Here is a 15,463-nt window from a genome sequence, read left to right on the forward strand (position 1 = left end):
TAAGAACCCAACTTGTGTACCATATCCAGTTTCTGGGAGCTCTGTTTCAAAAATAACATAATCAACTGAAAGCAAAAAGAATAAGAGTTTTAGCAATGAAAACTTGAAGGGTTTCATTTATTTAACCTGAGATGGAGAAGAAAGGGGTATACAGCTTTCTATATGTAAATTTGGACAATATGTGCATAGTTACTAACTTAGATGAAAGAAGATTTAATCTAATCATTAAGAAAAACTTCAAAGTATATCATAGGCCTGATATCTGGGGATGTAATGGAACCTTTGTTACCAGAATTTTTTTAGAACATTTTAGACAAATTTAAAAAATGCAGCCATGCATAGTCTAACTTTACTGTACCTTGGAGCAAAAGATAAATATCTTGAAGTCTCTTCTCTTACTGCCCTTTGCAAATCAGAGCATAAGGAGAAAGGCAAGGTATTGGGTCTGAAAAGAGCCAAGACACGGAATGTAGGAATATGTGATAGTCTTTTGCCAAGTCAAAAATAAATGATAGCACATACAGTATATTTACTATTGATCTAGGACAGTGAGTTGGCAAACCTTCCACAGGAAGTGGAACATAAAATTAGTAAAGGCTGGAGCAGATTATAGGGGGTCTCCTGAGGATTTTACCTTCCAGAGTTAAGTTAATTGACAGTGCAATAGTAGATTAAAATTATTGTTTGTAATTATGGGCCAATGCACACCACAAGACATAATTTTAACCATTTCCTCTCTGTAACTGTAACCATTCATGAAAAGTCCCATGCACAGTGTTCAGTAGGGATAACCAGAAAAAAGAAAGAAATATGAGTAAGCGTACAAATGGTTTCAATTGTAATACTGAATGCCATCATATAATGCAGCGGCACAGCCCTAACTAAAATATCATGTTTAGTTTTGTTCACACTCAAGAAATAAGCAAAAGTAAATGAAAATCATTATAGCCATAGAAACATTCTCCTGGCCAGAGTGATGGACCATATTCTTTTCAAGTGAATAAAAGTCAGAGTGGATGTGCTAAAGGAGTACAAGATAATGAACAACTCGAAAGAAAGAAGTAAAACAAACTGGACATTTCTTTTTAAGCTTTCTCTTAACATAAGAACAATGAAAGACACAAACCTAAGCTTTTCTGTCTTTTCTTTAAACATACGGCCATCAGTTTGAGTTCAGCATAACTGCTGCGGAGGTATTAATCTTTCCTTCTTAATCTTTCTTTCTTCCTCAAATTCTTTTCTCAAATGGCACACACTGCACAGCCAGATTGCTGCATACTTTCTGTAGTCTGGCTGTGATCTTTGACTTGAATTTCTGTACGGGTTTTTGTGTCCGAATTTTAAGTGTGACTCTTCCCATCTGTTCCCATGCAACAACTCCCAGAACAGTTGTTTTTTTTTTTTTTTTCTCCCTGCAGGTTTTCATCATTTTGTGTCTTAATGCCCTGTCTGGCATTCACAAGTGTGGTCTTGCTTTGTTCATAGCGGTTCAGAAAGTTGCAGCTGGGATTAAGCCTTTGAACCTTCTACCCCCTTTGAATCTTCTATTGGTTCCTGTTCTCAGTCACATCAAACACTCAGCTGTTTTGGTTTCAAGGTCCCCTAAGATTTACTGTCTGTATGCATAATTTTTCTTGTACTAGTAAAATGCTGACTTCTGTTCTCCAGTAAAGCAGTGGTGATATCTTTTGTCTTCACCCTTTTAGTATTTTCAAATTAATATTGTTTGTAAAGATTTTCACCAGTGCTGCAGTGTTGATAGAGTTCTTCATAAATATCTGTAAAGCTGCCCTTCAAACTCCTTAAGGTTCTTCTTTATTACAATGCCTAGAGAGGAATGATGGAAAATCTTGGATTCTGTCACTATGAACAATATTCTTCATTTCCTCACATGTTTCTCTTTATCTTCTGTCTGCATCCACTTGTCTTTTTTTTCCCCCTCATGGTTAGGCTGGGTAGCTTTTGAGCTCCCCTTTTCCTCTCTGTTGGCCCAGTATGTGTCACTCAGGAGACCCTCTGGCCCTCTGTGACTCTCTTTGTGTTCGAGTGCAAATACAGAAGTGACTGGATATCCTTTTTCATACAGTACACAGTGAGGCTGGGAGATCAATAGCTGCATATTATCACTATGGCCAAACTTTTGGAGAGTCTAGAAATGGTGTAATTATATTGCATAGTAAGAATGCCTAGCATTGCATTATTTCTAAGTGGAAAAAACTCTCTTCTCTAAGAGAAGAGATAGTTAAACCTTGTTCTTCAGGGGATAGGTTGATCAACTGATGGAATAAGTGCACTTTTTGAGAAGGACATCTGTCAGCTTCCTACTGCACAGTGTTCTGCAATGTCTGAAAGAAAGATTAGTGAGAATGTCAACTGAAATACATCGCAGGAGGGCCCAGCTCTGAGTCCCACTTTCTCCTCTTTTGGAATTAAAAAAAGGACTTTGCTTGGAGTCAAGCCTGATCGTGATTCTCTGGAGTTTTGAGACAGGACACTTGGCAATAAGGAATCAGATAATTTCATTATACTGTGAAGCAAAATTGCATTTTTAAAATGTCAAAAATAGACATGAAATGAAATTGCTACTTATAGTTAGTGCTACTTTAAGCATCTGGTACCAGTTACTTCTAGAAATATGTTATTGGATTAGGTGGATCATTGCTCTGATCACAGCAGTTTGTGTATTCCTGTCAAAAACCTGTTGTTGTTCCAGAGGAATTATTTTTAATTATTGGAAGGGTATTAAAAAAATGACGTATAGAGGTTGAGTTGAGGAAACTAGTTTTTGACGTGCTTTGAAGGCAGTGTGCTGTCTTGCCTAATAAGCTTTTGACAGTGGAATGGTTAAATCAGGAAACAGGCCAAGAACAAAGAGAAGAGAATGTAACATCTCTAGTCGTAGGGCTGGTGGTTCGTAGTGTGCTGGGACTGGCAGGTCCCAGTAACATAGCTGTTACATCCCATTAATTAAAGTGCTGTTAGATTAAAAATTACTTTCATGAACTGTTTTATTTTATTCCAATCCATGTTCTGCAAAAAGTTGTAACATTTTTCAGTCTGATGTCTTCCCTGCTACTTTCTGCTTCTTAATGAAGTACAATTTTCAAATATTGTGTGTTGTAATGCAACAAATTGTAGATCAATGTAACTGATGTGGTCTTGGTGCCTTATCATTTTATCTGATTAAAAAATGTTGGAGGATTATCTGTCCTATATTAGGTGTGTAGTAATATAATGCTGCCTAGGAGACATAAAGCATGTGCGTTGCCCCCCCCCCCCCCCCACCCCTCATATTTGTTAGGATTAGTACTAAATTCCCCCGGTTGTGTTTTAGTAATGCTTGTGATTCTTTTGTGCTTTGTGACTGAAAATTCATCATAACTGGTGCCTAATCTGCAGCTTTGATTTGGGTTCTTACTGTAATCATATTTTAAACATGCACTGGCCCTGGTTGAAGGGTTCTTAAAAAGTTGTTTTTTCACTACAGATCTGGATTTTAAAGTTGAAAACAAATTGTTGAAAGCTGCTGAAATGGCACTCTGTCTAATTAGTTCTTCTTTTCCTCAACCTTATCTGCCCGCAAAGGAGAGGACACGTCCCAATTCAGTCATGCAACTGGCTGAAAGCCTGAAAGATCCCAAGCTGAGCCTTGAGCTTCCACTCTTCTGTTGCTTGGGGATTACCTGTATGCTTTTTGTTTCTATTTTGGTCCAGGTAGAATTTGAAAGGAAAGTGACCCTAGGAGAAGTGATAAGTGTATTGCCCAAATGGGGACAAGGGAGGCCAAGTCACTGGATTTGTAGAATCTGCACTGCCACTGGCAACTCGCTTATCCTCCTGTGCCTCAATTCCCATATTTGGGAAGTGGAGCTAACATCCCACTTTGCAAACATAAATGAAATCTCATGCCTTTGCCTCAAGGCACTTTGAATTTTTTTGGTGTCTATCTGTGACGACGGTGACAATAATTCCTTTCGTTAAGCCTTTTGGGTGTTGCAGTTGTAGGCAATCTGTCTGGAGCAACAAGGTGCTCTGTCGCTCTGATGAGTGAGAGTGTACTCAGGAATACAATGTAGAGGAAAATCTTGATAGGTTTATCACAGTTAATTGTTAAGTGAACCTTGTATTAAAGACCTTTATGCAAAATACATTTCTACTTTGATTTCTATCATTAAAGGAGCCTGTCTTCTGTCTACAGAGAAGAAAAATCTTAATGACTTCAGTAGAGAAACAACCCAGAAAGCTGACTATTTGAGTCCCCCTTTGTTTCTCTAAAATGTAGATTTTGCTTACAGCTTGTAAAACTGCCAAGGACTAAAGTTCTGTGAAAAGCAGATCTTTATAGTACCCCAGAACCTTGATACCTGATGAATATTTTAATTAGATTCTTCCCAGCTGTGAAGGCCTATGTGAGTGGCCCATTCTTGACTGATGATTCTATAAGTGTAAAATCGAGATCTGTCATGCAAAGCAGCTTTCTTACACCAAGGCAGCCTTGTCCCTGCAAGTGGTGGTTGCCATTTGTCTGCCACTGCACTTTCTTCCCTCTTTGTTTCTTGTGAAGCAGTGGCTGTTGGCTGGAGTATTGGCTCTGAAAACTGAGAATGAGGAAATGTTTATGCTCTCTCACAGATTATTTATTTATATATTTATTTCCTGAATGATCCCCAGCCAGTCACTTTCTCTTTATAAACTGGCCATTCATCTCTGAAGTCAAGGCTATAGGCTGGCTACCTCTCTGGAACCTGTGCATGGAAGCATCTGAGTTGCTCAGCCTTTCCAGCAGTGTGGACAAAAAGAAACAAGAGGTCTGGTTTCTCTCTCCGACATGGTCTTGCAAACCTGGGCAAGACCTTGGGCACACCTGTCCAAGAACCTTCATTTTGCTGCTGCAGTTGGTTTTTTTTTCACCCTGAAAGAAAGGGGAAATATATTTTCCTGGTTTCACAGGAGTGTTACAAGGAAACCTTTATCAGTGCTAGTGAGCCATGGTGTAACAGTATAGTGGCATGGCAGGAACTGCACCTGCCTCCGCTTGTTTCTACATTCTGTAAGCTCAAGGAGCTGCGTGGACTGCGTATGTACCAAAATCTCAGGTTTTCTCTTTAGTACTTTGAAGATTTTTTTGAAGTAGTATACACTGTTTTATATGTGGAAGGTTTTTCTACATAAACCTTAATGTGAAAATATGGTGGGGGATACTTCAGGGACAGCTTTTTTCATTTTCATTTGTAAATACAATTTTTGAAATCCCTCCAACTATCCATCTTATTTACTCAGAGCTTCCACTGACCTTTTAATGTGGTAGGAAGCTCACCAATCCTATGCCACAGGTATTAGCAGACTGTGTACAACTTAGGTCTTAAGCATGCTAGAACCTAGATACCAGATGTGTTTTATTCTCATCTAGTAAATTTATGCAGTGCTAAAAAATCCTGCAATTTAAAAACTAGTTAATAAAAGGATTTAATGACCAGGAGTCAAATCCTGCTGTTGTCATTCATTACAGGGTATTCTTCTATGATTAATTCAGCTCTGAATAAATGTCCAGAAATGTGTAGTTTCTCACTAATTGTCCTAGAGGACAGGCATTTACATTCTATAAAAATGGTGATTCTGTGAAATTCACTCACACAGAGTACTGTGCTTGGCTGGCATAGTCTTTCAAATGGCCTGATCTTGTAAACACAGGCAAATTTAAAATACACATTCAGTGGAAAATCAGTGGTTCTTGTTCTCCAAAGTTTAATGTTTTGTTTTACAATGTCATTCAGTCTGCGAGGATGCATTCTGGAGAGAATAGGCAAGCAGTATGACGAGCAATAACATATTTGTGAGTTATAAACTTAGAAGCAGTAGGTTATTTTGCACTAATATGTTTTTCCCATAGAAGACATGAACTTTTATGCTGTTTTATTGGGAATATTTATTATCATCCTGCATTGTTTCTAGCTTAAAGTAGGACCCCCGCTCTGGTGACCACTGTATAAAACCAGCAAAATAGGCAGCCTGTACCCTGAATTGATTACTGTTTAAGCATCAGTATTGCCAGTGGAACTTAATTAAAAATACAAATCTTGATCTTGAAGCAACTGGGTGTTTTGCAGTTGATCTAAGAAAAGCAAGGGCTTCAGTAATTACCTTTTTTTGGTAGAGATTCTTTTCAACAGCTGCATGGAATTTAGTTGTTTGAAATCATCAACATATCACTTTAGATAGAACATAGAGTATGTGAACTCAGCTCTGCTGTCTGCTTCCTCTCACAGCATTGCACAAACACTGTTTTTTTGGTTTGAAAATAAGTGGTATATTGGCATAAATACCTTCTAGTTGTAAATTCTGCATTTTAAAATTGAATACTGTCTTTTGTGTGTTTCTTCAGGGCTAGCTGGAAAGATTATAAAAGCCATCATCAATGAAGGATTTCAGATCTCAGCTTTGCAGATGGTAGGTTTCCTTTAGTGTATGTTTTTCTGATAAACAGAAGTTGGAGAAGTGCTGTGTACACCTCGCAGCAATGCACAGGTATTTTCCTGCAATACAAAACCCTTGTGCAGCCTGTGTCGCAATGTTTTGGGATCAGCACTGTCCTTGTGATATTTGTGTTTTACTATTTGATTGATCAGCTGATCTGTTTCTCATTGCTGGGTGACCTTGAGCCAAGACACTTTACTTCTGTATATCTCAGTTTCCCTATAGTTAGGAGGGGGATAATGATATCTGTCTCTTCTGGAGCAATTTGAGCTATCTTCACAAAATGTACTAGCTAAGATTAGAGAAATGATTGTTAATATCATTCTTCAATTTTTTCTAATATATATTTAGTATGAATTTAGGAGAAGGTTTTTAAAGATACTTAAAGGATTTTGACACTGATCACTGTCAGCAGTTAAAGGAAGTTGGCACAGGGATTGTTCCCAAGAGTAGTTCTGTAAGTCCTGTCCTTTGATTCTTGCGAAAGTCTCAAGATCTGAAATCCCTCTATGACTCAAATCCTCACTACAAATGAAGAATAGCCCCTTTCCTTTACTATGCAACAAACAGATTCTCTTGCATGTCTTTGAGGCATCAGCCAACGCTATGTTCCCATATATGCCTGTGGCGTCATTGCCTAAGTTGTTGACAAACTTCATATTGCAGCTGTAAAGCCATTCCTTTTACCTAGTAAAACTTAAAAGGGTATTCTGTATGTTTGCTGGTTAAGAAGGGGTTTCTGTCTATTTTTTTGTTGTTGTTGTTCTTGTTGTTTAAGGCAGACTGGCTAACATTTTTGTTTTCTTAGTTCAACATGGAGCGTGCAAATGTGGAAGAATTTTATGAGATTTACAAAGGTGTCGTTGCTGAATACATGGTAAGCATAAGAGTCTCCTCTGATAACACCATTTTTGACAAGGGCCAAAGGAAAATCGGACAGGCAGACTTGCAGATACGTGGCAGAATTCAAATATGGTAATATCTGACCAGTATTTCAGGGCCTGAAGAATCCTGTGCTACTGCAAAAGTCTCTTTGAACCAAACTGGAAATTCTCTACCATCTTCTGCAGCTCTTTTGTACAGTTTCTGACCCCACAATAAGTTGCAAATTTTAGTTATGTAACTTAATTGGAGAGTTACTCAGAAGGGAAAGTGACATTTAAACAGGGTAAGTCAATAAAGAAGATATGTTTTAGATGGAATTTGAAGAAAAGTGAGAATCTAGGGCTCTGTCCTGCAAGCCATATGTGCTGGATGTACTCAGTTGAAATGAAATGAAATTAATATCTCTGTGCACTGAGGATATCTGTGAAACAGGAAAACGTGGGAAAGCTAATCATGATGGTAAAGGGACCCAGAGAAGGCACATATGGGAACAGCAATAGATATTGTTAGTGCAGGCCAAATAGGAAGAAGTGTGTTGCAAAATACGATATTGAAGAAAGAATATGACCTCTTATATCTGTGACTCAGAACCGTCTGTTTCGATCTGAATTTTATTTATCATTCCAAAATAACTCAGCACAGAAGATACTTGGCATCTAGAAATCCTTTTCAAAAACTGCACTCCTGTGTCTTCTGGTTACCCCTTGTCAGATAAAGGCTTGACATTGTATATAAAGCATTTCTCTGTGAAAAGAGAAAGTTGAACAATTCCCCAAAATTTTAGCTTTGTTGGTATCTCCTGCATGGGATTTTATGTACTGTTGATTAGTTTTTGTGCTGTTTTGCTTTCTATTTCCTACTGTAGCCAGAATAGAAAATGGGGGAAAAAGGATGGAGTTTATTTTGGGTCATCTCAGAATCCACTTTGTTAATCAAAAATCTTTGAGCTTGATCCAGGTCCAGGAATGGTTTTGGTTGACCACAAGCCATGTTATTTGATTAATAAACTATTTGCTAAAGAGAATTTGATTTAGCTGTAACTGGGAGTCTACTAGAGAAACAGTGTCTGCTATTTAAATTCAACTCTGGACTTGATGAGGATGTGGAAGGTAGACTAAGCTTGTCTCATATGGTACCACATGCCTCTGTGCTGTAGTTGATGGCAGCTGGTCTTCAGTCCTCAGCTTTGTGTTGTAATGAAGGAGACAGGAGTAACTTTGCTCATGTTGTTTGCTGTTGCTGGTGGGATGTCAGTGCTGATACAGAAACAACAGAAGAAGGAGGAACAAGAAAAACCACAGTTTTCAGGGGGGAATTCAGTTGATTCTGCTAAAGTTAAAAGCCTGGTTTTTCTCCACTTTCCTGTTAACAGTTATTTAAATGACAGAATTCAATGAAATTGTACAGAGTAGTGACTTTGTGGCAATTTACTGTTTCTTAACAGAATGACATATATTGCCCTTTGACCTGCTCTTAACAGAGGATCTGTTGGTGATAAAACAGTTTTTGGAATTAAAATATTTATTCATGTTGTAGAGCATGAAACTAGTCTGCACTCTTTTCATGTCCTCTCAGGGATACTTCTACCTACATTTCCTAGGATCAGGTTGATGATAGAGGCACTTGGCTAAAATTCTGTCCCGTTGACTTCAGAGTGGGGAGATTAAGCACATGCTCTCAGTGTGGAATCTGTTATGAAGATACCAACACTTTGGAACATTGCTGCTTGACTTGGAGTCTTTGTGTATTTAGTTTCCATCACAATTCATAATAGGCAGAGAAGGATTTAATCCTTCTTTTCCTACTGCTTTTTTGCACACTCTGGATACTCTTGTTCTTTGCCATGGCTCATCCTTGACCTGCCCATGGCTGGTGGGTGTGATTGCAGTACCTTGCTTGTCCTTCCCTGTCCTTCCTTATTTTCTGTGAATGTTTTCTCCTTTCCCCTTGCCTCATTGTTTCTGATTCTTTTAATTGTCCTGATTTGTTTAAAACTTGTCTGCCCAAATTTCTAGACAATTATAAGGGCATGTTTTCAAAAAGGAAGTCAGACTAGAACATCAAAGTAGGTTCTTTCTGCTTATGAAACCTATACCTCTAATTAACAAACTCCAAATTGGTACTAATGACCAGAGTTAATTTAAGCTTATGAAAACTAAGACCCATCTTCATCACCCACTCAGAACTCACAATGTCTCTTTAGTCTCCAGGAGACGCCAGGGAAACAGATGATTTCAGTGTAACTGAGATTCTAGTAACAGTACACAGCAAGAATATTGCTAGATCAAGGACCCTTTCCCTAAGAGGTTGTGCCACAGGCCCCTATCAGTTCGGTTCTGTTGGCTTGTGTGTTTCAGCTTCTGTAGTAATACGTGAGGAAAAGACAGTGAGAACCAAAAGCCCAAGAGACATTTTAATTACTTAAAGCCATTGAACAGGTGTATATTTGGAAACAAATATAGGCTGTGTACCGTGCTCCCTGTAGGGAACACTGCAAAGTACATTGCTGCCTGTGGAACTGGCTGAACATAGTGTGATTTTTTTCAGGCTTATACCTAGCAAAGTGTGTTCCATTGATTCAGTCTCATTTGACAAGTTAAGGGATACTTCTGTGGAATCCAGGTCCAGATCAATAAGGGTGTACCTGCAAAAGAATTTGAAGTATTGTGGATGCTGTTGCATGCTATTCAGTATCCTGTTGAAGCTGAGTATCCAATTTACCTCAATCTCCACCTTCTAAACCAAGTAGCAAAATGGGAAGCATTTCTTTTGTTGTAAATACTAATGACATCTTTGTTTCATGTCTTTGCTTTCCTAAATGCACCAATATTTCTTAATTGTTCGTGTCCTGTAAGTTTGGGCCTAGTTCTGGGGAGGAATACAACCCTTGCTAATGCCCAAAGCAGCTCAGATTTGTTTCTGTCTTTTTTTTTTTTTTTTTTTTTTTTCTCTTCCAGGAGATGGTTACAGAGTTGTGTTCAGGCCCTTGCATAGCAATGGAGATTATACAACCCGAGCCTCCAAAAGTGTTCAGAGACTTCTGTGGTCCTTCTGACCCTGTAAGTACTTGCTGAGTGATAAGAAATGCTTAAAAAGTTGATGTGCTGTCTATGTGAATTAAAATATCGCAGTGTGGTATGGCTGCCACATACCTGCTGCATCCCTTGGAAACATGTAAGTATTACCTTATGGAGGTCAAATGCTAGTTTTAGTGGACCAATTTGCAACTCCTCTAGCAACTCTTCTGATCTTACCTAAACCAGATGATAAAATACTGTGGTGATATTTGTGTGAAAGGAAAGCTATCGAGCCAAAATCTGTGTTAAAGATTCATAAATATTCTAACACAAGGCTTCAGAGCCCTGGAACAAATAGTTATTGCTTGTGCATGCAAGTGTAAATCAAATGTTAGTCCACTGCAGTCTGTTATTCTCCTAGGATGAAACTGTAAAAGGAGAATTGGTTCCTTTGTTTTTTTAGAAGGAAGCAAACCAAAAAAGGGTGTAAAAGTTCTTGTGCGTGTTTGCTATGCTAATGCTTCTAGCTTTTATTTTTCATTTCTTGAGTTGAGTAATTGGATACGTGTGATACCTTGCGCAATTTGGAGACAAGCATAAGTGCTGTCTCAAAAGTTCGCATTCTTTTGTTAAACAGTGAAAGCTGCTATACCACACAGGAGCCATGAGGTGAAATATCAAGATGGAGGGAATGAGGTCAGGGTTTGTATGGTTTTTTTTGGTTGTGATTTGATGTTTTAGTTTTAGTTTTAGTCAGACTGAGTGGGTTTACCAGTTCCTATGGAAAAAATTCACACAGATCAATATTTGAAGGGGAGATCAAGTTGTTGAGGATATATTTTTCTTCAGATCCAGAGTTTCCATTACAGAAAGCACAAGTTAAAGGCATTATCCAAACCTTTTTGTCCCCTTCTGTTTGGTAACATTCAAATGTTTCTCTGATGGGTTAGCATCTTGGTACACAATATGGTGGTTTCAGTTTTGTTTCAAATTCCATGTTTAAGGTTTCTGGTCTTTAAAACTTTCAAAGATGCAGTTGTTTTATTTGGGCCTATTATATCCTTTTCATGTTTCTGCTCGTTTAATGCCTGATATGCTAAAATCAAAATATGCTTGCAAACATCACAGCTGCTTTAGGTTATTAAAGACAAGTGTACCTATACAAGCGGAATTTCTCCATTTTCCCTTACGACATCACATGAAAAGCTCTGTCATAGCCATACAACATGTGTGTGACCGAAGGACCTGTTGATGAGCTGCGGAACTGAGGGATGTATAAACTGACGGCTTCTCTGGGTAGCACAAGAAAACAGCAAAGGAGGGAACTAAATTCCTGTCTCTCAGATCTCTTGCTAGTGACCTACCTATGCTGTTTGTGTTTCCCTTTTAATGGTTAACTGTGTGACTTGTGAAGTGAAAATAAGTACCTGCCTGCTTCTAGTGGAAGCAGGCAGCTGTATGTTTTGGACGCTGACTTCATAGCAGTTACACTAGTGGTATGTTTGGAAGACAGGCAGCTGTGTTATATATTTCTGTCTACTGTTTTCTGTAAGAATTGCAAATTAATTGATTCTTCAGGCACATAAATCATTCGTACAGTAATTACAGCTGCTCTCAAGAGTGATCTTTGCCTGAAATTTATCTGTCTCTTCAGATAGCATTTGTAGCTTGTCCTTGAGGAAGAAGGGACTAAGGTATCTCCATGGTCTTTTGTCATTCCCAACTGGAATCGTCAGAGAAGCTCACAACTGAACTTTGTGGTTACAATATGTATCTCAAATAGGGGTAGCAGAAACCTTAACAGCGGTTTCATTATCTAGCAAGGTTATGTACAGACCATGAAGATACCATGGACTTGGTATTTTAGTGGTTAAAGTGAATCTAAGTGTTGTGCAAATAGTTCATTATCATTGAGAGATCTGGATCTCTCTGTAACTTGTTTGTTTATTTATATATGCTGGATCCTGATGTGTGTACAGCTTGTTTATAAACATAGGTGAAGAGCCAGTTTACTACAAAATGTGCCTGATTGGGTCACTTTGGCTCTTGTTAAATAGTACCCTATTTGGCAAGTAGTGCCATTGAAACACCTGTGATTATTCTTAAAGCAAGGTGCTGTTTGACATGAGTAAAGGTGTTGGAATTTGACTTATAATGACTCTCTCCCAATCATGTCTGCTGTTAGTTATACCTTAGATATATAGCAAATGCAATAATTACTTTGTGGCAAGTCAGATATCTAAACTGGGTATGAATGTTAACAGCCCTTTCAGTCTGTTCTTGGTTTTGCAGGGAGGCAGTTGGGGTGCACTTCAGTAAAAGACGTCCAAAAAGAGGTGATACAAATTTTCCCAAATCAAAGCAAGATGTCATTTGGAAATAGGTCTGGTTTTGTCCAAGTCCTATGATCTTTAGGGCTGAAGAAAGAATTAGAGTTGTTCCATTTTGAGGATTATACTTTAATAAGCTAGCAATTTATACCAAGTGTACAATGCTAAAAATGAAATGGAACTTTGTGCTATTTTCTGTAACTGGGTAATATTTTGTTAGCACTGCAGGTCAGTAAAGCTCTCTGCCAAAAATATCCTTCATTATAAACCAGCTTATAAATACTTTATTAAAACCTCTCATGTGGTAGTAGGGAAGACTACTAACCAAAAACCTGTTTTGAGCCTCTTTGCAGTAGTGTACAAACAGCCTATCAAATCTGTAAAGTGGGCAGTGGGATAAAGATACTTGTCTGTAAGGAGCTGTGCTGGACATGCTCACTCTCAAAATTCCTGTGACCTGGTTGAAGGGCTCAGTGTCAGAGGTTGCAGGCTTGCAGAACATTTGTCCCCAGTGGATAGTATATGCGCTAGGAGAAATGCTTTCCTGCAGGTCTTGCTGCTGCTTGCATTCTTGTTGTACACTGGCACTTTTCTAGTGAATGGCTGGCTGGGTCATTGCACTCTTGATGAACTGTCAGCGTTTTTAATTACACTCGGCTTAAGCTCCTGGACTGTAGCTGGGTTTTTTTGTGTCACTGATGGTCTCATCTGAGGCCTTTCTGTAATCTTTCAGATCAGCCGTGATGCTTGTTTTTCTTGTCTTCCAATTGCAGCCTCTAGTTTAGCTGTTCCTCACAGCCAGGTCCCAGACTACTCGTGTGACTTGCTCTTGGTGTCGCTCTGTGCCTCGTTCTCTCTGTCCTGGAATGCCTCTGTGCTAACATGTAGGGCTTAGAAACTGAAAGCTCTCTCCACATCTGATATGATAAACAGGTATTTATGCTTTACTTATTGTTGCAGCACTCCTATAAAAGACCAGCAGGCCATTCTGATGCCCATCTTGAAAATACTGTTTCTTTACAATGTTAATAAGGACTGTTTAAAAAAAAAATCTCTGAATTCCACACGAGACTGTAGCTTTTCAGGGAGGGGAAGCACCCACAGCCTCTGCTATGCGCCCAAAGCTAGGAAGTTTGAGATATTGAGATCCTATGAGCAGCTGAGCACTCTTACTTGGATATTTAGATTTCAGATAGGAGTGGGATTTCTGAAATGACTTTGAGTTCCACTGATTTTCTATGGTGTGTCTGAATCATTTAAGCCCTTTTTCCAAATAGACTATCAAATCTTGTTATGCAGGTTGTTAAATTACAGGGTTTTTTTTGTGCTGGGTGCTATTTCACCCTGTTTCTACTGGTGCAGCTCTGACATCAAGAGAAAAAAAAAAATTACACCTATGGCAAAGAGGTAACTGCTCTAGAAAGCTAGGAAAAGGAGTTAAAAAGATAATTAATTCAGATTAATACAGAACACAAACCTCTTGAATTTTTTATACACACTATCACTTAGAAATAAGAGGTGCTGACTGCAACCAAAGTTCAACAGAAAAGAAGCTATGTTTCTTCTTCATTGTAAAGAAATGGAAATGCTTGGAGGGGTAGGGGTAAATGCAGCACACTGTGTGCTATCAAGAAAGCTGTTTTGTTTAAGCATGGTAAGAAAAAAAACCCTGCAAACTGTTCTGCATTGATTTGAAATTGTTTCACATGGATCAGGAAGCAAAGGCTATCATGGAAAACCTCAGCTTTGGAACGGGGGGATGGTGGCCAGGGAATCCCATCACTGCTTCAGCTTGCTGGCATGGATGTTTCATTTGATTGGTGTTTGTGTATTTTTGGCCTCTGGAGCACGTGGAGGCCTTTTGCTATTACTTAGGTCCGAAGCTACAGCTTCAGTTTTCACATCTTCTTCATGCAGCTTCTATGTTGAAATAACTGCTGGTAATGTTTTGTCATGGGATGTTTGAGGTGACTACTTAGTATTCGTAAGACACTTGTAAAATGCTGTAGAAATTAGATATATTGCTTTTATTTTTTTATTTTTACCTTTCTTTCTAACTTTCTTCATACACAAATGAAAAAGTTGGTTATAATATGTGATTCCAGGAGTCTACATCAGCTACATGTTCCTGGCTGATTGCATAAGTTTTAGTAGTCTTAAGAGCTTTTAGTTAGGATTGGCAGTATGCTAAAAGTGACTCAAGTGCCTTCTGCTCTGAGATATTATTAAAGTGATGGGACGTCCTTCAATATTTCTGCATCCAGTGTGCTGAAAAGGGATTTTTGTATACTTGCTTTAGATCCTAACCTACATTCTTTTTACATTGGGGATTTGCCATTTTAAGGGTAACAGTGTATTAACAGTCTTCGGTACTTCTGCATCAACGCCAAAGAGCTAAAAGAGAGATTAGATGGTTTAAAACAAAGTGGTGAACTGAAAGAGCTGGAGTCTGCTTTAGCTCCATTCCTGACCTCACTGTGTGACCTTGGACAAAAAGTTCAATATGTTTCTGCCTCAGTTATCACATCAGTTAAATGGGGGTAACGGTATGAGCCAAAGAGCACTTGCTGTAAGATTTTTGTTTGTATAGACCTTCTCTGAATCTCTAGCACTGAAAAATATCTACATGTGAAGGCCAAAAATGTTCATGTTCATTCCTAGAACTACATTAGCAGCACAACATTTTCGTGTTACATCACATAAAAAATAGTTCAGTGGAAGACATAAAGAAATATAAACGCTATTTTTGAGCTCCCA

General features: G+C 38.5%; 1 protein-coding gene across 1 annotated transcript in view; it reads left to right on the top strand.

Moving 5' to 3' along the window:
• The window catches only part of NME7 (NME/NM23 family member 7), a 71,893-nt gene that overhangs the window by 26,346 nt on the left and 30,084 nt on the right, over window positions 1-15,463 (top strand). The window contains exons 8-10 of the mRNA XM_075714738.1: window positions 6,383-6,447; window positions 7,283-7,351; window positions 10,317-10,418. Of these exons, the coding sequence (XP_075570853.1) occupies window positions 6,383-6,447; window positions 7,283-7,351; window positions 10,317-10,418 (236 nt within the window). The remainder of the gene's footprint in view (window positions 1-6,382; window positions 6,448-7,282; window positions 7,352-10,316; window positions 10,419-15,463) is intronic.

This window comes from Pelecanus crispus, chromosome 1 (assembly GCF_030463565.1).
Source record: "Pelecanus crispus isolate bPelCri1 chromosome 1, bPelCri1.pri, whole genome shotgun sequence".
Taxonomy (NCBI): domain Eukaryota; kingdom Metazoa; phylum Chordata; class Aves; order Pelecaniformes; family Pelecanidae; genus Pelecanus; species Pelecanus crispus.